This window comes from Siniperca chuatsi, linkage group LG10 (genome assembly GCF_020085105.1).
Source record: "Siniperca chuatsi isolate FFG_IHB_CAS linkage group LG10, ASM2008510v1, whole genome shotgun sequence".
NCBI lineage: Eukaryota > Metazoa > Chordata > Actinopteri > Centrarchiformes > Sinipercidae > Siniperca > Siniperca chuatsi.
Window position 1 is genome coordinate 21,828,385 of NC_058051.1, and position 24,860 is coordinate 21,853,244.

At 37.4% G+C, this 24,860-nt stretch overlaps 2 protein-coding genes and 1 long non-coding RNA gene across 8 annotated transcripts; 2 read left to right on the forward strand and 1 right to left on the reverse strand.

The window, feature by feature from the left end:
* Nucleotides 1-684: 684 nt before the first annotated feature.
* Nucleotides 685-11,385, forward strand: cdh26.1 (cadherin 26, tandem duplicate 1). Of its 2 annotated transcripts, XM_044212517.1 has the most exons (19): nucleotides 685-785; nucleotides 2,614-2,673; nucleotides 2,767-2,859; nucleotides 2,964-3,125; nucleotides 3,225-3,372; nucleotides 3,473-3,642; nucleotides 3,764-3,892; nucleotides 3,972-4,157; nucleotides 4,286-4,560; nucleotides 4,797-4,942; nucleotides 5,061-5,291; nucleotides 5,392-5,613; nucleotides 6,235-6,356; nucleotides 6,479-6,553; nucleotides 7,200-7,265; nucleotides 7,526-7,600; nucleotides 8,260-8,298; nucleotides 8,439-8,510; nucleotides 9,037-11,385. In XM_044212517.1, the coding sequence occupies exons 1-19, from the start codon at nucleotides 759-761 to the stop codon at nucleotides 9,250-9,252; spliced, it is 2,514 nt and encodes an 837-aa protein (XP_044068452.1). In that variant the 5' UTR covers nucleotides 685-758; the 3' UTR covers nucleotides 9,253-11,385. The 2 variants fall into 2 exon arrangements, with proteins under 2 accessions (XP_044068452.1, XP_044068453.1); XM_044212518.1 differs by lacking the exon at nucleotides 8,439-8,510.
* A 1,678-nt stretch (nucleotides 11,386-13,063) lies between these two features.
* On the forward strand, nucleotides 13,064-21,764 carry LOC122883588 (cadherin-13). 2 transcript variants are annotated; one of them, XM_044212515.1, is made up of 18 exons: nucleotides 13,064-13,487; nucleotides 14,227-14,346; nucleotides 14,452-14,598; nucleotides 14,737-14,881; nucleotides 14,990-15,162; nucleotides 15,315-15,446; nucleotides 15,549-15,731; nucleotides 16,462-16,781; nucleotides 16,893-17,035; nucleotides 17,127-17,348; nucleotides 17,501-17,728; nucleotides 18,008-18,126; nucleotides 18,450-18,539; nucleotides 18,692-18,787; nucleotides 19,158-19,268; nucleotides 19,455-19,514; nucleotides 19,669-19,752; nucleotides 19,869-21,764. In XM_044212515.1, the coding sequence occupies exons 1-18, from the start codon at nucleotides 13,452-13,454 to the stop codon at nucleotides 20,148-20,150; spliced, it is 2,691 nt and encodes an 896-aa protein (XP_044068450.1). In that variant the 5' UTR covers nucleotides 13,064-13,451; the 3' UTR covers nucleotides 20,151-21,764. The 2 variants fall into 2 exon arrangements, with proteins under 2 accessions (XP_044068450.1, XP_044068451.1); XM_044212516.1 differs by lacking the exons at nucleotides 13,064-13,487; nucleotides 14,227-14,346 and having other exon boundaries at nucleotides 14,457-14,598; nucleotides 14,737-14,846.
* A 1,298-nt stretch (nucleotides 21,765-23,062) lies between these two features.
* Nucleotides 23,063-24,542, reverse strand: LOC122883604. 4 transcript variants are annotated; one of them, XR_006379666.1, is made up of 5 exons: nucleotides 24,407-24,500; nucleotides 24,231-24,250; nucleotides 23,999-24,114; nucleotides 23,478-23,566; nucleotides 23,063-23,280 (listed from the first exon to the last, which is right to left on the reverse strand). It is a non-coding gene; the product is annotated as an uncharacterized LOC122883604 (long non-coding RNA). The 4 variants fall into 4 exon arrangements; XR_006379667.1 differs by lacking the exon at nucleotides 24,231-24,250 and having other exon boundaries at nucleotides 24,407-24,542; XR_006379665.1 differs by having other exon boundaries at nucleotides 23,999-24,111; nucleotides 24,231-24,522.
* Between the last annotated feature and the right edge of the window lie 318 nt (nucleotides 24,543-24,860).

A 24,860-nucleotide genomic window follows, 5' to 3' on the forward strand; every position in this document is an offset into this window, starting at 1 on the left:
TTAGTCAAAATTTTCAGAAAATAATTCTAATAGTAAAAGTCATTGATTGATTCAAGGAAAATAAGTCATTTGTATCAGTTTATCCAGCAAGTGATGTGTGGAGGTGAAAATTATTTTTGTTTTGCTTTGTTATGTTACCTTACATGATGCACAGTTTTCCCTCTCTTCACTCTTTTGTACTAATCCATCACTAAACACATTTATTTTTCAATGAAGGTTCAGCTGTTAATATGGGTGTGCTCTTTTAATACACACTCAAGTACTCTGTCAATGCCCTGAGCCAATCTCTGAATAGATGGGAGCTGTTCCACCAACAGCTTTGTATTATGATCTCTGGCGGCATCCATGCTCACATTGAAAGACATTACATAGATGGAGAGCCTCCAGAATCTATCAAATGATGTTGTCTTTGAAGAGCTAGACACAATCATGTCCATTACTTAAAGTATTAATTAATTGGTTTAAATTGTAATTTCTGTCACTTTATCTAATACTTACAGGACCTATGAAATTGATCTACATTTCCATGTGATGTAAGCCAGACATAAATAAGACATGGTAACCTAAGCTATAGAGTTGGAGGTGTGTCCACCTGAGCCAAGCTCTGTGAGCATGAACAAACATCCCTTTGTTTGCTGCAAAGTCAGCCAACCTGCTGCCTGCAGGCATTGTGGGTTGTCTTCTGTGCACTCTTATTCAAGCTGTCTTTGACTCTTTTAGAGTACTCCCACATAAGACATCAAGCAGAGTGGACCAAGATGAGGACCATTTCCCTGCTTCTGTTGGTAGGCATGATATTCTGAATTATCTGCAGTTATATAGATCATGTATAATAAGGCATCATACTGTTTAAACAGGCAAAATTTTGGTTAACATTGAACATGAAAAACAAAGTGAATGTTTGGTTATTTTGATCACAAAATATCAGTTTGAAAGAGTTGTTTTGCTTGTGATTACTTGTAAACTTAGAAATAACAGCACAGAACGTCTACATGCATAGTAACAGTACATGCAACAACATCTAGTTGCTGCTATTTTATCAGTTAAAAAGTCTTCAGGCAAATGCAGATGGATGAATTCATGTGTTGCATATTACGAAAATACAGGTTGTGGACATGGTAACATGAGCCCCTTACAACACTACTTTCAGCTTAACAAAGGCACACATTTTAGTTGTTGGATTTTATTGTGTTATAATGCACATGTATTCCTGTTATTAAGTTAGTTGCAACTGCAGAACCTCAAACCCTGTGGTGTTTTGAATCACCTCCCACTGTGGTCCCATCTTTTGCAGTTATACTGCAAAGCAGTTCCTCTTCTTTTTAAATAAAAATCAGGCTTTGCACAACTTAATTCAGTGCAATTAGAGCATGTCTTTCATATCCCAAAAACATATCCTTAAGTACTTGTACTGTAGCTCAATTCACTGGGACATGGCTGAGGTCTTCACTGAATAATTTGCTCCCAGTGCCTGAGTGATACACTTTACTTTCCAGTTAATTTGAAGGGTTCATTTGCAAAAACAGCTACTGTATCTCTGTTTTCATTTATTTTCCTAAATCATGTTTTTTTGTGCAAGGGAATATAAATCAAACAGGTGTTGAGCTGTTATGACATCTCAAAATTTTTACATTTTCATAAATCATGTTTGTTTTATTGTGCACTCACTTTTATTGTCAATCACAAACAGCACACAATAAACATAGTAGAAATATAAAGATAAACAAGTACTGCAGGTCAAGAATTATAAATATAAAATAGACAATAAGATATTAAATAATATAAAAAAATAATAAAGAATATGTACAATATGACTGTTATTTAAATTACAGTTTGTGCAAGAACTGTTGGCTCTGTAGGTGAACTGCAGCGGGTCCACTCAAGGGAATATCAGTCATACTGGTATTGTTTTTTTCATTTTAAGAATGGCGTTTATCTGTTTTTGCAAGTGAACTTTTATTCACTTAATTCGCTTTGTTGAATGTGGTTCCCCACATCTCTCGCTCCTCATTTTCTGCCACATCTCTACTGTCAGCAATTTATAAAATACAACAAAAAAAATCAATAATAATAAAAAAATTATAAACTCGAGGTTTACTTACTAACTTTATTTTTGAACTTTTGGCTGTGGGAGGTGGCGATCAGCTTTAAGGCCATAGGATACGCACGAAAGAATATTTTTTGTGATACACACTAACATCACTGACATTAAAAGGATCTGTTAATATTTAGTGGCCTGTCATCTCTCCACTATCACTATCTAATAAAGGCATAAAATATAAAAATTAACAATAAGTGTAGTGACTAACATTCTTTGCTATTCATTGAAGTTTTGTTAGATGTTTATACAATTGCCATAATTGCCATGATAGTCTAGACTGATTTCATCAAGATCTCATAAAAATCTAAATTGGTGTAATTTTCTCAGTGCTATTAATTACTGTACCATACATGATATACTCTCCTTAAAGCACTCCTGCTCAAAGGCAAATTAAGAGAAATTGGTTAGTTGCTCTGGTTTCCTCCCAGTCTAGACATGCAGGTTAGAAGAAACTCTAAGCCCGTACATGGCAAGGTGAGAACGAGTATCACTATGCAGTTTTTCTGTTGTAGGTTGCATTAACAGCCCTGGCAGAGTCTCTCCGTGGCGACAACAGCAGGCGTGCCAAGCGGGTAACTGTTTCATGTTTGGAATTCCTGCATAAATGTTGCTTCTAGCAGAAATTCTAACAATTGTATGTTTGATCTGCATTCTGGGTTCAACAGGAGCTTTTGGTGCGTTCCAAAAGAAGGTGGGTTTTGTCCACAATTGAACTAGTAGAGGAAGATCCTGGGCCATACCCAAAAAAAATTTCGCAGGTGAAGACATCATTTTGTAAATAAATTTAACGATCAATGTGAAAGCTCAATATCCTGGCTGGGCAAAACATGCAACAGCTTAATGGTGTGTGTCTTGACACTAGATGTTTAATGACAAGAAGGACCTTGTGGGGCAAACCCATAAGTACCGTATAAGTGGAATGGGTGTGAATGATGAGCCGTTGGGAGTGTTCTCCATCAATGAAGAAACCGGAGACGTATATGCCCATAAAGCTATCGACAGAGAAGAACACGCTATGTTCCATGTGAGCTAATACTGGATTACCAATCCCTCTGATGATAAATACATTTTATATAGATTTTAACCATTAAAAATAATTTTACATGTGTACCTTTACCAACAGATCAGTTTTGATATCTTGGACAAAAAGACCGACAATAAAATAGACAAGGAACTGGCTTTTGATGTAGAAATAAAGGACATCAATGACAACCCACCTACATTTTTGAAGACTCAATATGAAGAAAATGTGAAGGAAAATATTCCAGAGGGTGAGTACACAGTTGCGCAAATGACTCATAGAGTATGCGAGAACTGGTACTTCTATAACACATTCAGTCTCCTTTGTTTCCTTTACTCAACTTCTTGCAGGGTACTTGCCAGTGCAGCTGCATGCCACAGACATAGATCAGAGGAACACATCCAACTCTCAAATCACCATCAGTGTGACTTCACAGAAACCACAAGAGCCCAAGATAGATATTCATCAGATCGATGGCAGAATGGCCCAACTCACCTTTAAAGGATGTTTTGACTACGATGTGAGACTCAGTGACTTACTATACTTACATCAGTGGGCAGCTGAACGTACAGTACATGGACACACACACATACTGATTTTGTCAATACTATATCTAAAAAATCATCTTTTGTATGTTTAAGAAAGAAAAGAGGTATGAAGTTTTCGTTGAAGCCAAAGATCATGGAACACCGTCCCTTACCTCCTCTGCCGCTGTTATTCTCAATATTGTTGACACAAACACTCATCCACCGACATTCAAGGAGAGGAAGGCATGTATTTTTATTATTATTAAAGTTGCTTTTTAAAGTGATGTATGATGTTGAAGATGATACTGTTCTGCCTGTCCAGTACCACGGTGAAGTGTTAGAATCGGCCATCATCAACAATGTTTTGAGAGTTGCGGTAGAGGACAAAGACACTCCTAAAACTCCTGGTTGGCGTGCCAAATACTTCTTCATTAAAGGGAATGAGGACGCAAACTACAAACTTGAAACTGACCCCAACACTAATGAGGGTATTCTGAGTGTCATCAAGGTAATTCTGCTTTTCTCACGCTAATAGAAACTTCATTCATTTACAGTGGGTCAAGCTAAAAGTCCAACATTTTATCATTTATCATAAACAGCAGCTGCACCAGTATTGACCTTGTGTGTTTCTTCCAGGGCAAGGATTTTGAAAAGACAACTTTTACCACCCTGCAGATCGGGGTAAAGAATGAGGAACCCTTATTTGTTTGTAAAGATAAATCAACTGATGGGACAGGCACACTTCCACCTCCAGATTCAGTCAATATCACACTCAAAGTGATTGACGTCAATGACCCACCTGAGTTTGAGAAAGTTAATGTTGACTTGTACCAGAGGGAAGAGGAGGAGCCAGGAAAGGTGCTGTTCACTCCAAAGGTCTATGATGTCGACTCTGACATAAAAAAGATCAGGTTGGTGTCTACATACTGTATGCCTGCTGAGCTTACTGCTACAATGTAAATAGAGCCCAGCCTATGCTGGATATTTCTGGCGGTTACCGATATCAACAATTGAGAGTTAAAAAAAATCTTAATCTATATATATCGTCTGATGTTCGTTTTTTAACATAAACAGATACCATAAACATTTTTAATAAATTTGGTTATCAAAGAATTATGACCACTTCCATTTCTCCTGCTGTGATTAGGTATGTGTTGTTAGACGATCCAGCTGGCTGGGTGGCCATTGATAATAAAACCGGACAAATCACATCAACTAAGAAGATGGACAGAGAGTCACCCTTTGTTAATGACGATAATATTTACAAAGTCCGCATCTGTGCCATAGATAATGGTATGACGAAGCTCTATTGTATATTCTAATCAAACAAGCTGGATAATATGGTCCACTGGTAAACTAAATGCCTAGGTTAATGAAGTGTTTTTTTCTCCCATTTGCTGTGGTTACCAAGGTGAGCCTCCAGCCACAGGTACATGCACTGTCCTGATCCACCTGGGGGATATCAATGACAACATGCCTAAGCTGGTCAACAAGAGCGTCATTATGTGTGGAAACAAGGTTAATAAGGTCATGATACCAGTCAAGGACTTAGACATCCATCCTTTCAGTGGGCCCTTCGCCTTCTCCCTGGGGGGTGATGACAAAACTCTGAAGCAGAAATGGAAACTAGACCCTGTCTCTGGTTAGTACATATCTGTAAACACTACTTACTAAAAAAACAAAACAACTAAAATGTTCCCATCCAAGAGCCATTACACACTTCTCTTTACATCCTTCACCAGGTGAGGAAGGTGGGCTTGTTAGCCTGAAGACACTTCCTTACGGTAACTACTCAGTGCCCTTGGTGATTCAGGACCAACAGAGCATGACTGGGCATGATACTCTGGAAGTGATGGTGTGTGATTGTGGAAAGGGAGACGTTTGCCTTGGCAAAAAGCCGTCCTCATCCAGTCTTGGGGCACCTGGCATTGGACTGATCATTGCAGGACTCCTCATATTTTTGTGTGAGTATGGCAATTAGTGGCAACATTAACAAAACCATAAAGTTCATGCTCAATAAACCTGCAGAGACCCTCAAAAGATTTTTGTATCAAGTCAATTATATGCAAATCAACTTCTATGAGGAAATGAAGTTGTTCAAGAGTGTTAGCTCATACTAAGATAAATCAGTCATGTATTATTTGAACCCAAACCAATCAAATAGCTTGATTTAACCATTACAAGAGATCTTTTTTGATAATTGCTAGATCTCTGTCTGATCAAAATAATTCTGTCCTTGTGATTTGATCCCTAATGGTTAAAAAAACCTTGCAGATTAGAGTTGGTGAAGCAGGAGTTAAACATGTCATAACTTGCTTCCATGTTCATATGCATGTAACTACACTATATGACATTATCACTGAGTACTTTCACTGGCGCAGCTGAGGGTTTAAGGCCTTGCTCACGGGCACCTCAATGGTGGTGATGAGGGAGGATCAAGCGCTGCTCTTTCATTTTCCCCACCCAGCTTTATCTTACCGGTTAGGGTACTTTCTCTAATTTAGCCCAAAGCAATTATTAGGAAGTTCTTTGAAACCGCAACATGTATACTCTGGTCACAGTGTTATTGTGATGTGTGTCTGCAGTACTGCTACTCCTCATAAAGTGTGGGTGTGTAAAGGAGATTAAGCACATCCCCATGGTGCAGGATGAGGGCAATCAGACCCTCATCAAGTACAACCAAGAAGCAGGGGGCTCCGAATGCAAGGTGTGTTGGTTGTGATGTGTGTGTGCAAATTAGAGGGAATAAGACAGTGACAGTGACATATTACTTACCCGTTTTTGGGGGGGTCTACCCTATTTTTAATTTTTTTCTCTTTTCTCTGCCAGACTGAGCCAAATCTGCTCCTGACACCTACAAACAGTGTGGCTGTGACAAACAGCCTAAAACAGGGCACCATGAAGGTACTCCTCTCCCCCCTCAGCCTCTCATTCCCCTTTTTGTGGTTGACTTTTTCACAGACAGGCCCTTAGATACGTCAGTTTGGATCCACTTTGTTACTTTTCTTTGTCTATCTACCTGAGAAGATGACAGATAGACAGGTATGTGATGTAAGACTCGGGTTAAGATGTATGTTGTAGACACATTTATGGCATAAATTACAGGGTTTATACAGCACTGAGTACCAAGTAGCTCAAAGGGTGAACTTTAACAATGGCATGACACGATACAAAGAAGACATCTTGGATTGCCTGGAGTACCCGCAAAGAGGGACTACGTGATCTATTTCGGATGCACTGATCACATTTACTGCAGTTAACTGCGAAGTACTATAGTAGCCTCTGAATGTGAGATAAAGGTTTGTGGTACACCAGCAGACATATACGTTTAAGGAGTTGATTGAATGTAATGTATGTACTGATGAATCTACTGTATAAAGAATTACTGTATATGATTCATGAAAATTTCCAAGAATTGATCTTGCGGCTGCATTTCCCTTTTCAAACATTTGATAGAATGCTTGTTTAAATGCCATAGACAAAAATACAATGCCATTTTTACTGGGCTCTGCTTGTAAGGTTGTTTTATTAATTTGCTTTGCTCAACTAGATGTCTAAGATGGCCACAGTAATGACCCAGGACATGGATTTGCACAACAGGTCAGGGTTCACCCTGGTGAGTAACAGGCCTATACATTTCGTTGTGTGTTTGTAATTCAAGACAAAGAATTACGATGACTTTGAGTAATGTTTACAGCAGCAGGACTTGATATGATGAAATGATGATATTCAAACAGTAAATTAACTAACAATGAACAGTGTTTATTGGTGCGTGCAGATATGACCTACACATCTGTAGCTGGTAACAGGCAGGGCCTGTTGCTGTCCTCTACTACGCTCTTCTACACTGATTTAACCTGACTGTATATCCTACAGATTAACTCCAACATGAACTCACTGGGCATGCAGCGTCAAAGAGACACTCTCAGAAGCCAGGGAGGACAGACCATGGTGAGTAGCTCCAGCTGTAATAACAATAGCTGCCTTTTTTTGGCGTGTTTTTCCTGGTGAATGTGTTATCACACAGCATATGTGAGATCCATTGCTTTGATAGGTGTGTTTTGTAGAGAGTCTGTACACTGCCAGCTTAAATCCACAAGGGGGTGCCCCAACTTGTTTTTAATGCTATATAAGTAGTACTGTACCTATTTTGTACAGCCTGTGTTGCACAGCCTCTTTGCAAATTTCTCACGATATACTGTATCTACTTGAATGAAAAAATATGGGGCGTCTAATAATTGTCTATCTTTATGTGTAGTTTAATGTTCTAAATTTTTTTTGCACATTAACATTGCAGCAGCAATGTAAATACAGCAGTCTAAAAGATATAACAGACATGAATGCATTCACATACGTACACACTTAAATGTACACACTGTATGTACATAATTTGCTGTTCTGTTGAATTTTATTGCATTATACTGAGAGGTATTTCTAATATTTAGTCTACCCTCACTGATATATAAATGGAGTGAATCCTGAGGCAAAAAATTTATATTTTGATTTATTAATTCTGGTTCCAATTAAAAAAAATCCACAAATACAGTGACTGTCAGATAAGGTCAACTGAGGGTAGTAAAGACTGAATCTGTTTATGTCCTTAATTTCAGTACTCTACATGGACTACAAACAGGACCAACCCCTACCAGGTAAGTAGTGCTCTTCATTGAATTAGTATATTTTAATAAGTAGGTAAAATATAAACCTATGTTAATTAAGCAGTGGGAAGCCCATAAATCTACATTATATTTTGGCTATGAGAGTTCACAATCCTACTCTTTGTGAACAGGCAAGCTCATCAAGGTACCAACGCTCTGTCAGTATGCTGTCAAATCATCACATTGCAGATCACATTGACAGGGTAAGAGTCTAACATCACACAGAGCTGAACACCAGGCGTGCTATGAGAATGCCACCACAAGGCACTTGTCTTTACTGGGACATGTTGAAGTGTCCTTTGGCTGAACCCCAAATTGCTCCATTTGGTCAGACCAGCATCTTCCACGGTAGATTGCTGCTATCAGTGTGTGAATAGTTAAATTGTAAAGCGCTTTGGATAAAAGCTCTATATAAACCTCAGCCATTTTACTGATGATCAAATTCAATAAACTGCACCTGCTGCACAGCGCTGACTGGTGGACAGGCCGCAATCCTGTTGTAGTGAATTGGATCAAATTCAACTTCAGCAATGTTCATATAAATAACAATAAACAATAAAACAACACTATAAGGTTGTACACATCTGCTTTAAGCAATGAAAGAAGTAGTTAAATTCCATGAATATAATATTACACATCCAGAGTGAATGTCTTTTTAGATGTATTTTGGTAAGACCTGTTACTAACAAAATTACCCAGATATCTTTTTCTGACTCCTCAATCCCACAGAGACTGTACATGATTGATGGAAACCATTACCACCAAGTGTACCAACCCAAGGCGTATGCCTATGAGGGGCAGAGCAGCAAATGCCAGTCACTGGATGAGATGTCCCTCAGCAACCTGGGAGATGATTTGAATTTTCTGAATAATTTGGGTCCAAAGTTCCAGACCTTGGGAGGCATCTGTCACCGTACAATTCAAGAAAAAAACATACAGCTTTAAAGGGCACAGCTGGACTGGCATTTTTATATCAACCAAGTTGCTCTTTGTTCCTAGTTTGAGATTGTGATTATGGACTGATCTGACTGGAAAGCTATACCACTATCGTTGGATTTTGTACCCGTGCATTTTGGACTTAAACATCTCACATATTTGGAGATATATTGTATATGTCGTAGAGGTTGTATATTGCTTGCTTGAAGATGGAATTAATGCACTGCACAAACTATCTCGCTCTGGTGATTTTGAAATGTTATGTTTTGACAGTGACTGGGTGGGTTTGTTTTTTATACTTTGCTAATTTGGGAGTGGTTGCCACATCTTAGTGCTCATTTCTAGCTCTGAAGCTTTTGGCATGGAATTTGCCCTTACTGAACGATATGCTGATAGCAACCTTTGTGGTGAAATCTTTTTACCTGGAGAGGGGGGAGACGTGCTCATTTATTAAAGCAATTATAATAAAATTATACCAAACTAGCAACATACTATACCACTATGTTATAGTGTTAAAATCACATATAGTATCATTTGAAGGTTTCATTTTTAACCGCTGTAATTACTTGTATTAATTCATTTTTTTATACTTAAACGCTGAGACACGCTTAAAGACTGTGACATGAATTGCAGAAGATGAAGAGGTTGTCAGTGAGAGAGTGGTGGCAGCACAAATGTCATACAGCTTGTCAGAAGAGTAGAGAGTGAGTTGACTCTTCTGTCACCCTGCATATAATTCCAGTGATAATAACACCTAGCATAGCGTTCTCTCTCTAATTTCTGAACAGTGTTTTTAAAACCAATGGTTGTGTCATGACCTGTTCATATCGTCAACTCCCTTTGTCACTGCCAAAATAACCGCTTGTGGGATTTTATTTGACATTTGTTGAAGCAGACGCGGCATAACTTGTTTTTTGATTGATGGTATGGCACAGGCACAAATCTGACACTTAAACGCAAACTCATTTGACCCACACGCATAACCCAGAAACAAACTGAATATACATAAAGTATGATTTTTACCTTTCAGTTCAAAGTTAACTGTGTCATGCTATCTGTTGAAATGTAATTGGGGAGATGGTTACAGGGTGAATTACTCTGTTCCTACATACGATCCATAACACTGTTAACTGGGGATTAATTTCAATATGGCTACTATACCCCTTTATCCTTCCCTAAACATAAACCATTCATCAGTACACACACACACACACACGCATAGGATATAATATATATATAGAATTATTTTATATCAATCTTAATGTTGTGTTAATGTTCTTATAACTGTTATTGTGTGCTGTCCAAATATTTGGACAAATTATATTTTGATGCATTGGAAACATTGTTCTTGAAACTTTCATGCCAATAAAGCCCTTTGAATTGAATTCAATTGAAAAAGTGCTGGTACTTCAGGCAGGACAGCAGGAAATAGGAAATATATGCACGCACCAAACAATATTTATAAAGACAGATGAACACCAAAAGACACAAGGGAGCATGAAAGCAACTCAAACTGTCAATTAATCATGGAAATAACAAATTTTGAGTTGAATCTTTATCAATACAGCCAAGGGAGAATAAAAGGTTTTGTTATTACTGTAATAGACTGGGGCTACAATGAAATTTATAGTTTGTAATCTGACTTTTAACCTAATATTTACTCTCTCTTTATTGTCTCTCTTTGGAAGGAAGTGCTGTGCCAAATTACAGTCTACAATGTTTGTCTTAATCGCCAATAAACTTGACAACTAGATTTTTTTTCTCATTGATTTCTCAGGTTTTGAATGTGCCATGCTGGGTGTTGTCCAATTACAGTTCTTTTCTGTTTTCTTGGGAAGTGATTTTATCAGGGCTGCTGGTAAATGGTTTCATATAGCTGCTGCTTAGAATTCCTCCCAGACTGATGTGTCATGCTTTCTTTGTTTTCCTGTGGTAGGCAAGCAAAGTTCATTCTCACCCTCCCGATGGAGCAATGTTGAGCCAGATTTCGACTCAGTAGATTTATGTCCATATGTTAAAGAAGGTTCATACACTAGATTGTGCTAATTCCACTGTGCTCTGGTGGTCTACAATGCATATCTAATTAGAAAACGTGTTATCTTAATGTATATGTATCTCTTAATAAATAATACCACCATATTACCACACCGCAGTTTTGTTTGAAACCTGTTAGCTTGTTTGCTATTGTCACAAACTACTGATCTGGAACATAACAAAAGTGAACACTTGCCTCTCAGTCTATCACAGGCAGTAAAACTGCAGTAAAAATGATAGATGGAATACTTTTCTAAATTCATCAACACATATGTGATGTATAAAAAGAAAAAAGAACAAAACAGTGCCTAAAGAACACTAATTGCTAATTATGTTGGGATAATTGCCCAAAACCAATTTGTCTGTCTGGCCTACAATAAAATGTTTTAAAGGAGTTACAAAGAGGGAATAACTAGTCCTCAGGCCTTGCAATTCTGACTGATCTGCCTAAAAGGCAAGTCTGGTCAAGTTTATTTGTTAATAGGATATCATGTACATGTCTCAATTGGCCTTACAGGAACCCAACAGCAACTATTCCCGACCCAACACAAGCTCACTAAAGTAAAGGTGAGCTGTAATGTAATGATTAAGTAATTTTCAAGTATTCAATAGCCGGACCGCGGGCCACATCCGGCCTAGAAGCTACCTCCGAGTGGCCCAGCATTCATAAATCTGATATGACAAAATAAGTAAACTACATATATAGTGTATGGAAGTAGCTAACGAGGGACCCATCTCGCTTCCTCCTCATCTCTGTTGAGAGTTCCACATGCGCAGTACCGATCGGGCAGGATGTTTACAGATGTAGCGACACCGCCAATCATATCTTTCACAAATCAACGTTTTCTCATATGACCTCTGACGCTTAGTAGCCTTTCAAAACATCTGACTATTGATAGTCACAAATAGGGAAGTGCTCTACTGAAAATATGTCTCTGTCAATCTCTGCCCATCTACATTTCCTGGTTTTAAAATCTGGCCCAATTGAATTTGTAAACAAATAGCCCTGCTATAAGGTGTTGTATGAACAGTACATTGAAGCTGGTTACAGGCTTTGCAATACCTTGAGGGTTTATGGAAAGGCAAAGTGTTCAGTATTAAATAAATTCATACATTATGAAATGATCTAGTCTAATCTAATAGAATTAATATAATCATGCAATTGTGAAATAATCAAATACATTTTTAAACTCAGGTCATTATGATGAAATCGTAGTTCATCCCGCCAATTTTCACAATGACAAAGTTTATTGCAAGTCATTCAGACCAAAGCAAGAGTCAATGACATAACTGGCTGCGTCAGTGGGTTTTTTTTTTGACTGACAAAGACCCTGTGATGAAGGGTGGCATTAGAAAATAAAACAAAATAGTGTAAAATAAAAACAGACTTTGCAAAATTTAGAACAATGCTGGAATCAAATAGAAATGACCTGCAATAAACTGATATTGTGATAAGAAACTGGAAAAAATAACATTTCAGATCAAGCTCAATTTTATATATTTATCTTTACTATATATTCATATCATATAATATAAATATATAACATTATATATAATACATTGTAATATTATATACTGTATTTTATATCTTGTCTGTATTTATTCACATAAACATTTATGTCATAATATTTTACTGTTGAACAGTTTGGGTGTCCATAGTGGCTATAAGCTAACTACTTTTAAAGCACTTGTGAAAACCCACTCATTTTTAAAAAAGCTTTATTTAGATGAACTCTTTCTTATGTGCTTTCATGTGTATTTTACAGTTTGTATTTTGACTGTGTTTTTGTGTGTTTGCACCACTGCGAAGCACTTTGTAACCTTGTTTGGAAAAGGAGCTGTTTAAATAAAGATAGTGATCATTATTACATTCTGTACCATACAGTAAAATAAAACCGTATTATCATCATATTTCTGTAACAGAACAAAAAATATTAATGCATGTTCACACGCACACACAGTACTTTATACACACCCATCTGCTATGAAGGTTTCTTAACTTAAAGGCTGAACTTAAGCTTCATGTGACAGAATTCATTATGACACAGGCCCTCCCACTAACAGGTATACTGCAGCCAGAACCCGCATTGGCATGCCTTTATTCAGGTGCATTCAATGAATAGTCTATTATCTAAGGGACTAACTTCTGTAATGACACATAATCTGGATATACTATGGAGACAATACACCTCATTCTTTTTATGTTGCTGGTAAGAATTTTTCTTAGGTAGGCAGTCTTTCTGGACAGAAGCGTTAAAAATATTTCAGACAATGCTTACTTGATGCTTACTTCTGCCGTAGATTCCAGCACGATTGATTGTTTTTAGAAACTATGTTTTCATCCAACTGATACTAAAAACATGAATGAGGGCTAACAGATTTATTATTTTAACATATCATCATAACAACATTTTCTATCAGTAACCAAGAATTGACAGAACAATATACAAATTAAATGGGAGTTAAAAATTACAGGTATATAATTTTTTCTGGTGGTCAACGATCAGAACAGCTATAAAATTAAGACAATTTGGAAATTACAAATTAAATATTTAACAGTCATAAATAGCCACCGTAAATAATAGGTCTCGCTGAACTGGCCTGAGTGTGCACTGCTGTCTGTCACTGTGTGTTGTTACTGTGTGTTGTTGTCTGATGAATACAGTGCTGTGGAAAGGAATTCCCCCTTGGACACAATAAAGTTAAGTTTAATGACAACCAGTGCAGGTGCAGGTTATGTCTGTCAAAATGATAGATTACCGTCTCGTCCCTTTGATCTATACAGTAATTTTCTGGAAAAGGTGTTATGCGCACAAACTGAGTGACTTGTTTAACATCATGTTAAGAGTTTAATAATATTTTAAGTATTTGTAAAAGTTCATCATAATATACAAAAAAAATGTATGTAATGCAATCCAATGTAAGTCATATAATGTAATGTTTTTGCAGTGTTTAGGAGTCCACAGGTCATCTTCAGAGATTTTGCAGCGACAAAAAAGAAACTGGATCATTGAGTCCTTTCAGATTGATGAAGGCTATGAAGGTCCTTTCCCATATTCACTGGGCACAGTGAGTATCCACGCAGAGTCACAATGCATGGATATGAATAGTATATGACAATATGCTGGAAGATCATTACAAAATTCGCTGTTGTTGTGTTTTGACTCTCCACAGATTAAAGTTGAGAAGGACCTCACCCTTTTCAAGATACATGGTCAAGGTGTTGATGAGGAACCCAAAGACATATTAAAAATAAACGAAACCACAGGAATGATTACTGTCCATGGCCCTGTGGACTATGAGAAATTCAATTTTTTTAAGGTTAGTATAAAACAGCATTATTACTATGATCTCCTGGAAAGCAAAGGATGTTTGTGTGTGTGAGTGAGTGAGTGTGCTTGGAGTGTGGCGCATGGTGGAGGGTTTAATTATTTCACAATTCTTGCCTTTCCATTACAGCTAATGTTTCAGGCATATGATAAAGAAAAACATTTATTAGACACGCAGCTGGGCATTGAGATACAGATTATAGACGCAAATGACAACCCTCCAAAGTTTGACTCTGAAAGGTACGTGATCAGCATAAAAGAGTCAACATCACAAGGTAACTTGCTCATTTTTAACAATTTACTGCTTATCATTTACATTAAATAAAATTTAATTAATAAAAAAATAAATAAAACAAACAACTCCTTTCTTCTGATACTGACAGGCATTGAAGTGGTTACCATTAAGGCAAGCGATGAAGACACTAAGAACAATGGTATATTTGATTTAAAAATATTCTCAGTCACTCCTGAACCACATGACCTGCAGTTCTACTTAACCCAGAGCACTGATTCTCAAACTGGAACCATCTCATTTAAAGGGTGTTTGGACCATGAGGTGAGAAGACTCATTGCTTGATGGCATAATTCTGAAATCAAAAATATCAAATCTGTTGATCTTGGAACTTCCAACTCCTTAAATTTGAATAATATGGCCAAATCAAATAGGTTTGATTTAAACATTTTTTGACTGACTGTTTAACAAATCAGAAAGCAGAGAAATACACCATTATAGTGGAGGCCAAAGACCGTGGAGGAAAAAAACAGCTCTCCGGCTACTGCACCGTCATTATCAACATAGAAGATGGAAATAACCACCTTCCTACAATCACAGGAGAAACAGTGAGCAATTACTTCCTTCAATTACCTCGAGGAAGGCAATGACAGTTGTCTATAATACAATAGTCTCTTTTCATAATAAGTTTGATATATTTTTTACCCCAGGGTCAATCGAGAGTGAAAGAAGGAGAGGAAAATGTTCTTGTTTCACGTCTGCAAGTTAGAGATGAAGACACCAAAGGTACAGCAGCCTGGAGAGCGAAGTATCAAATCCAAGGAGACACAAACAACAACTTCAGAATCACTACTGATCCTGAGACAAACGAGGGACTACTGTACGTAGAAAAGGTATTTAGTCTTTGATCATACAGTAGATGGATCTTTTCAAGCTACAGTCCAATAATTATTTGGTGAAAATACACAAAACAATGAAACCACATTTTTAGAAAAAATGCAGTGCACCACCAACCTCAGTGCAGTATCTGGACTAGTTGATACCTGCCCTTCAGATATCATGCAGTATTAATAATATCTACATCCTGCACATCCACAACAACTATGCTCCACTGTACCTTTCTTTAAAACATTTATGCAACCACTTCAACCTCTGGCTTTTCCTTCAGACATTAAAACACCCTTTGCAAAACAAAAAGTTTTTATGCAAAGTATTTTGGCCTCTTTGAGGAGATGAACTGCACCAGCAGTGCTCACAAATGCTAAAGAGAGTGAGACTTAAATTGATATACTTGAATACTATAGGGATTTTAACCACTGACTACCTGATTATGATAAACTTTATGGCTCTTAAAAAGCCCTGTGATGTACAGTATGATGTGAAGACGGTGTAGTCCCTCATTCGTCCAGGAGTGTTCTATCGTAGAAAAGGACGTTTCGGCTCCCATCCGGAACCAATTGAGAATGACTTCCGGATGGGAGCCGAAACGTCTTGATTCTGAAAACAGTGTCCAGATGACTACGACTGAAACCTTTTCTACGATAGTATGATGTGAAGTTACATTATGGCATGAATTTCATTATTTGTCTTCAAACCAATATTCAATCTTTACTTCTTTTACAGCATCTGGACTATGAAGACGGTCCTCTGAAGAATGTGACTATCAGTGTAGAGAATGAGATCCCCTATCACACATGCAAAGTGGTGAGTCGCAGAACCACTGGTCTTTGGGAAGTAGTCACTATGAGTGGTGGTGCGACTGGAACAGAGACACTAGGTCTGTCCACCCGCCGATTGACAGTGACTGTAGAGGATGTCAATGAGCCGCCAGTCTTCGACAAACCTAACAAACAAGTTACACTGGGTGAGAATGTTGAGCCGGGACAGTATCTGGAGACATTTACAGCTAGAGACCCTGACGTCACCAGTGAAAACACATTTGTGTAAGTCATGAAGACACTAGCTACATGTCCATCCTACAGGACAACAACATTCTACATTAGTATGTCAATAGAGAACTTGAAAATGTCAAACACAACACGTGTGTGTTTCAGATACATAAAAGGAGAGGATCCAGCTCATTGGATTACAGTGGACCCCATGACTGGAAACATAACCACATCAAATATCACAGACCGAGAGTCACCCTTTGTGAAAGACAATATCTACAAGGTCACAATATATGCTGTTGACAATGGTATGATATGGAGTTGTTTTTACATTTATGAGCAATCACAATTTCTTTATCACATTACTGAAAATGCACAACATGTGTTTTTGGTCACCAGGTAAACCTCCAATGACAAGTACTGCAACCCTCAACATCCATATTACCGATGAGAATGACAATGCTCCATCCCTGGCTGTAAGCACAATTGACATGTGTCAATCTGATGAATCCTCTCTGGCCAACATCACAGCCTGGGACTTGGATAAAGAGCCCTACGGTGGACCTTTTCGCTTTGCGCTCCTTGGAGAAAAGGGCAAGTGGAAGGTTGACCCTGAACAAGGTGAGCTCTAGTTCTGACAACTCCTTTGGGATTCAAACGTAGCCAAGATCATATCACTCGTGCAAATAATGTCACCGCTATCAAATCAAACGCTAAGTCTAGTTTATATGCTATGTCAGAATGAACAATGACAATTCATTTTGGATGTCTAGGGTATTCAGTCAACCTGGTGAAAGAGGACACAGTTCATTCTGGACACTTTGAGTTGTTGTTGAAGGTGTCTGACCTTCAGGGCAAGACCGCTGTCCACAACCTGTCAGTTACTGTGTGTAACTGCTTAGACACAGCAAGGCCAAACTGTCGCTACCGCAAAGCTACTGGCTCTGCAGTAGGAGGAGGAGCATTTGGGATAATTTTTTTCAGCATGCTACTGCTTGCAGGTAAGATGTATGTATGTCTTATTCACTGTGAATAAGATTGCCTTATTGTTTAGTTTAAAAGTTGAACTTGTTTTAATTAAAATATGTATAAAGTATATAATATAATAGTAAATATATAAAAACATACAACTTAGTTTCACAGTTAATTAATTTAGAAGATAGTGTTTAAGTTTAATTATATTTTGGTCATGAGTCCTTCCTCAGGTAAAAGATTAAATAGCCTCATTTAGGACATAACACTGTATGATTTGATCTGTGTGTGTGGTCTTTGTATCCCAGCTACGCTACTTTTGGCTTTTCTGGTGTCATGTAAGAAACAGACCATAGTAATCCCAGATGAAGGATCAGGACAACACCTGATGAGCTTTAACACTGAGAATCCGGGAACTGACTGCAAAGTAAATACTTTCATTACAAAATTACCTATACTTGGTAATTACTACAGGCTAATGTAAACACACACACACAAATACACATTTGTTTCAATTTGTTGTTTTTCATTTTCTTCAAGTCTAAGTTAAAGTTAAAGGCTTATTAAATTCATTTTTTTAAAGTAAGTGTTAAAAAGCCCTGTTAACAACTGGAAAGTAAGGTCATTTTTTTGTCTGAGTCTTAAGAGGTGTTCATCCTACAGCAGTAGTATTGTACATATGAATATAATGGACATATAACTGTGACTTGTTGCTGTAAAAACTTAAGACCGTATTTAAATTTTCAACAGGTGGCTTTTGAGCCATTAAACCAAGGATACAGAAAGAATGGGAAACAAATCCAAACAATATCTCAATTTTCAGCTTTAAAGCTTAAGCAAGTAAGTGATGTAAAATATACATTAATTTAATAACAAGCATAAAAAGCACACTTTTCTTGATATGTTATGCATCATAACAAATAGGCACTAATTAAATGTTTTTTAGTTACTTATGTGTGGTAATGACTTGACTTGAAATGGCTTTTTTGCAGTCATTTGCTAACACAACAACTGCTGCAGTGCAACAAGCCCATTCAGAGCACGCCATATCCCAAACTGAACAACAACAAAGGAACAATTTGCACTGGGTACAGAAATTATTATTATTGTAATTATTTTGTCAAAAATGGCACCATGCTCTAGATTAAAGGATGTGTCTTGTGATATTCTATATTCTTTCATTGTCAACAAATCCATTGAAAAGACCAAAACCAGCAATTAATTGATACTACTAACAAGTACTGTCTGCTAAGCCTGATATATCTTGTTCATCTGTGCCACATTGTTTTTATTTACTATATATTTTTTAGTAAGAACAAATGAGCTTTGTTGACAACTAGAAAAATATATAATATATTGCAAGCCTTATCCTTTAACATTTTTCTCATGTATAGCAACTAATGGACACTAATTAAAATTATTTTGAAAGTGAGGTGCTTGACATGTTTTTTCCCTCAGTTGATAACTGACTCAGTAAATGAAGCATCCCAAGCCTGCTCAGAATGGTCCCAGTTCCAAAGAAAAAGCTTAATGGAACAAAGGTTTACACGTGGGAACTCTATGCGCTGGGTACTGAAATTATTATTATTATCACTATTATTATTATTATTGAATCTAAGTAATGCTATCCAGTTTAAAGAGGTAGATGTCAAGAATTTTATTGAGCCATGACATTTTGCAGTTCATTAAATTCTACCATATTTAAAATGTTGCCATAATGTATAGTATTAACCACTGAAATGCTTGATTTTCCAGTCCATGGGTGCATCATCAACCATGAAAATGACACATCAGCACAGAAACTCTATGCGTGGGGTACTGCAATCTACACTACTATGAGCACTTTTCCTGTGAAATGCTCCATTTTATGTTTTATATCCATAGAGTTGAACTCTGAAATTTTATGTTGGACTTCTGATGTTATTTAAAACAACAGAATTCATGCAACTATCTCCCTCTGATTTCCCAGAGTTGGGTGGGACACAGAAAATATTCAGCAGATCAAGAGATTGGTGTAATCAAACATGGAATTCTGCTCAAAGTACTAAATACGGTAATGACAGGAATTTAATCAATCCTACAAAGCTAGGGTAATTCTGTTTCTTTAAAAAAAAAAAAAAAAAAAAAAAACATATTCTCCTTTTCCTTGTTCCCCTCTGTATACTGCAGATGCTGTACACTCTGCAGGCACCAGGAGAGGAGCTGGGTGATTATGCTCCTCATGTGTATGCTGAGGAGGGAGACATGGAGACCAAATATGAGCTTGATGCCATCTCCATCCCTGATATTTCCTTTGACCCGGACTTGGACCTGGACCTGAATTTCAAGTTCAATACTCTGGCCTCAGTCTGCATGCCGGGTGAAAGCAATGCCTACAGTACAGAAACCTCCTGTGTAATGGCAAAAACAGCTTCTCTGATCCAAGTGGAAAGGCAAAAAACTAAAATCTAAAGTCTCTTTGTCTACTTTGTGATAGATGTAAAATAGAAGAAGGGAAACTTTATTTATTTTGGGATTGGACAGTGCTACTCTCATTTTGGTAAAATATTTTTTGTATGTTTCTATTGTACACAGCAGGACTACCTTTCTTGACTTAGACTCTTTTTGGATGTTTAGTATTCTCTCATACAAGCAATGTTGATGTGGGATAGGGAATTAGCCAAAACACTTATTCTTACAGACTGGAAAGCAAGTAATAGTTTCTGATATACAAATATGGAAAATACTTTTAACAACTGTAATTCTTGGACTAAATTGGAAAAATCTTGGGCATCTCTACTGCAATACCTGAAGACAAACTGAATGTATACATTTTCATTCGTGGCTTTTTGATGATCATTGTGTGTTCAAAGCCAGGCGCTAAGACTAGGATAGTGTCGGAGGATGACGTTGTTATGTTCATTTACCATTATAAGACAGGGGACTACATTGTCTAGAGGTCACAAAGAGTCAAGAAGGCTTACACAGAAATAATTAAATATGAATGTTGATCAAAACTGCACTGATTTTATCTGTAATAAATAACAACAAGCACACAGAGTAAGAGAAAGGAGACAACATGTCTCATAATGCGAAGTAATCAGGAAAAGGGCCGCCTATCACATTTATCTTCAGTTAAATTTGGTTTGTTTAGCCCTTTAATTCACACAGAAGTCCATGTCACATAATCCTCACATAATTTTGAGCAATCCACATATCTATTTAGTTCTTTGTTACCTCTTTTTTGGTTAAAAGATTAATGTGATTACTGTGTTGAAACTGTATTGCATAACATGAAAAACACAAAACATTTGTTAAAAACAGGCCTAGGCAAGCAGAGTTTAGTCGTACTGCTAAGGAGACTTTCGTTAGCAACCGAAACTTTTCACCCTGTATGATCTTCTATCCACAAAAGTTTTCAAGTACAGTGGGTCGTAAATAGGAAATCAATTAAATTTAGGGCAACAATTTCCTGATGTTGGGCAATGCTCTCTTTCATAGAACAAGAGATGTCAAATGTGACACAGAATGGATTTAATGGTTATGTACAGTAGCTGGGTAGGTATGTAGGGTCATTGTATGAGGAAATGGAACAGCATTTACAATGAAGACTGGGTATTATGGGAAAGCTTTAGAAAAGTCAAAACTTGACTTGAAGTCTTTTTGATATGGTGTATGTCAGAAATGTCTGTTTCTTTTACTACAGGTTACACTGAATATTGATAGACTGATGATCTACAGTAATGAAAGGGTGGGTGTTTCACTGTTCTTTGGAATTAAGATTTATTTTACTATAATTTTTTTCATGCATTGTTTTAGCCATTGCTATAGTTACATAATACTGAACAAGTCATTTACTCACTGCGAGTCCATTACAAACTGTCAAAAAACTGTGGCAAAAACTGAACTGCTTTGTTAATGTGAACATCTGAAATACGCAGGTGTGTCATTGTGTAACTATCGTATGACAATTACTGGTGCAGCTCATGAGCCATAATTCCATGGTAATTCCAGTGAACCATTACCAGCTTGTCAAGCCGGTTTTGTGTTTCTTGTTTGGACTGTTAATAAAAAAAGGAGTGTGTATTTGTGTATCCTGTGGGTGTGTGTGTGTACATGCATAAACCTCTGTGTAGGTACATAGCCACGTCTTAAGGAATTATATATTATATATATATATATATATATATATATATATATATATATATATATATATATATATATATATATTCTTCAAAGGATGATGTTAACCGGCCTTATTTCATTTTATTTCCGTCAAATGTTTGACATATAAAATATATAATGCATAGATGCAGTTATGAGTGGCCACAGAGAAGAAGTCAACCTTGATACTTGATACTTTGATACTTAAACATACTTTTACACTTACAGCCATGTACTGTACTGTACTGTACTGTACTGTGACGACCCTCCGCCTTGTCTGCCTGTTACTTGGTTTGTGTGGCTGCTTTCCTTGCAGGTACTGGAGATGGGCGTGGCAGGGGGTCATCAGCAAAACTGGCAACACTTGTGCCCCGTGTGCCAGGGCTCCTTTCAAAAAAATCCGTTTGGTACAAAGCTGATGTTACCAATTACACTTGCCACTGTTTTGACGCATGCAACTGCTTGGTTGCATGCGTCATGGCTGTGTGGCCCGGTTTGTGAGAGTACACAAACATATGTCTACCTACTGTATACATCTGATGCCATTAATTACAGTAACTGTATTAGGCCTAACTTCTCAAAATAATTATTTTATCAATCTGTTTTCTATGAAATACTGACTCCTTGTGGTTTCAATATGGCAAATGAAGATATACTGTATATTTAAGGTTCTCTAAATGGGAGTGACACTCACCTTATGAGTTCACAAATCTGGAACTGCTATATGGACAGTGAATACATTGTTGACTTTCCTAACCCATATTACATTATTGCGGACTTATTTTATTATTATTTCTATTTCTATTCTATTAGTACTTCTATTCCTGTGTGCACTGACGTGACAGTGAGCAACTGTAACGAAAGAGTTGCCCCTCGGGGATCAATAAAGTATTTCTGATTCTGATTATTTTTGTGTCATTTCTTGAACCTAAATGAGGTTTAAATTCACACTCATGGCTGTAAGCAAAACTACAATTTATTTTGGGGGTGATGAATTGTGTGAAAAATTATCTCTAGCTTCAGGAAAGAGTGGTCTGAGTGAACTGTCCTGGGGCACAGAAATAATATAGAATTCTTTCTCAACCAGAGAGTATGAATTCCTCATGTATAGTGTCTCTAATAACCAAAGATTTTAGAGGTTTCTCTTAATGGTGTGGGCCTCAGGAGAACAAGTCCAACAACATAAAATAGCACATAAAAGCTAACAGCGTCCATTTTGATCACAGACAGTGATAACATTAAAAGATGAGTGATAGATACTACCAAGCATGCAATAGATGAGATCAGAGGCTGTGCTGACAATGGGATGAGGGTATTCAAAGATGCCTAACTGAGGTGAAGTCAAGACAGCATGTGTGAGCGTCAGGCCACTGACTCACTAAGATGGCATAAATCCTTCGCTCCATGAAGGGCTGCTGCACCTGGATCACCTTGGAGGCTGTGTTGGAGGTGGGAAAAACAACAAACATTAATTGAAGAGATGAAACTGAGAAAGTATCTATTTGTGATGTTGAGACAATTATGATAACCAAGAAAGAGGTTCAGTTAGTGTATACCAGGTGGTCATATTCATCTGCTCCCTTTGTTCTGTAAAATGTTACAGCACAAATTTACAGGCACAGCTAGATCTCCCACCTGGAATGTTCCTCTCCTTAAGGACTCTGAGGGAGAAGCGAATAATCTCTCCAGTGTTTGTAGCCTCGGTCCCCAGCAAGATGTTACTCCTGGGAACCCCCATCCACAGAGCCACATCCAGAAAAACATCAGCCACTCGTCTGGTCCACACACTTATGTGAAATATGAACTGCTCATCACTGATATAAAGATGTGAATGTTGGCATGTGTGATAAAAGAAAGAAAGCTGTCTCTGGGGATTGATATGTGGAACTCATTACCTACAGAGCTCAAAATGGATCATGAAAAGGGGATCATTTTAAACTCAAGTTGAAACAGTTTAAAGAGGAATCAGACTGACGTTTGTTCTCTGTGTTGTTTGTATGTGTTCTCCTGTTGAGTTGTGTGTAATTGCAAGGCTGTTGCAAACTAGCTTAGGCAATAAATGTTGTGGTAAATGGCATTGGTTCATGCTGCCCACTTAACCAAGAGATTAAGAACTAACTAACTACCAGAACAGAGATGAGTATGCTCTCACTGACCTGCAGTCTGTTTGCCCAGGTTGCCAGTCAAGAGCAGCCATTAAGTCCATCACTTCCAAAAACAGATCAGCTTACCGCTCAGTAAGGGCATGGTCATCACAACAAAAAGGATGCTACTGTCAACAACAAATAAGTTATCTGAGTTTGAATAATTTTAATCACATAAGATAGATATTAAATGTGATCATTAAAACAAACTCAGATAAACCCACTGTACACTAAACTGGCATACCTGGCTATTAGCACCCAGACCTGTTAGTACCGAACAGCAGAAAGACAAAGCTAGCAATTAAGTAAGGTGAGTAGCGTTAATGCTAGCTAGCTAGCTGGTGAAGAAAGTTGATCAGTTAGCAAGCTAAAGCTCCAGATATTTTTCACAGGAGTTGATGGAGACAAACAGTGACTTACATTAGTCTCTTGGCCAGACACAGGCTACAATATGTCTGCTATGTGTAAGCAACAGTTTGTTTGCGAAACGTTAATTATGTACGGCCACAGTGTATCAGGGCTGTGTTTGTTTTGGAGTTATTCTGCCCCCTAGTGGCCACAATTTGATCATGCAGCTATGAATACTGATACTCATGTGAAAATAAGAGTTTTTGTATTTGTATTTTTTTTTACATGATGAGCAGTTTGGTGATAACCGAAATTGTCAATAGAGGTGATAATGACATGATTTCTATGCATTATACAAGACTCATTATACATGAGTACACAGATATCTCTACTATATGACAGTCCAGACTTTTTCCAGACAATGATGCTGACGAAGGTAGTCCCATAGCATTGGTTTCTTCCATTTTTTCCAGGTAAAAAGGTTTTTTGGGGGAGTTTTTCCCTATCCAAATAGAGGGTCTAAGGA

What these genes read in the sequence shown, in the direction of transcription:
- LOC122883588 (XM_044212515.1), top strand. Translation starts at nt 13,452, where the DNA reads ATGGAGACAATACACCTCATTCTTTTTATGTTGCTG. An exon ending in TCCCATATTCACTGGGCACA is followed by an intron (nt 14,347 to 14,451) that starts GTGAGTATCCAC and finishes GACTCTCCACAG; the next exon opens with ATTAAAGTTGAGAAGGACCT. An exon ending in CTACAATCACAGGAGAAACA is followed by an intron (nt 15,447 to 15,548) that starts GTGAGCAATTAC and finishes TTTTTACCCCAG; the next exon opens with GGTCAATCGAGAGTGAAAGA.
- cdh26.1 (XM_044212517.1), top strand. Translation starts at nt 759, where the DNA reads ATGAGGACCATTTCCCTGCTTCTGTTG. An exon ending in GAAGGAAAATATTCCAGAGG is followed by an intron (nt 3,373 to 3,472) that starts GTGAGTACACAG and finishes AACTTCTTGCAG; the next exon opens with GGTACTTGCCAGTGCAGCTG. An exon ending in TCTGACATAAAAAAGATCAG is followed by an intron (nt 4,561 to 4,796) that starts GTTGGTGTCTAC and finishes TGCTGTGATTAG; the next exon opens with GTATGTGTTGTTAGACGATC.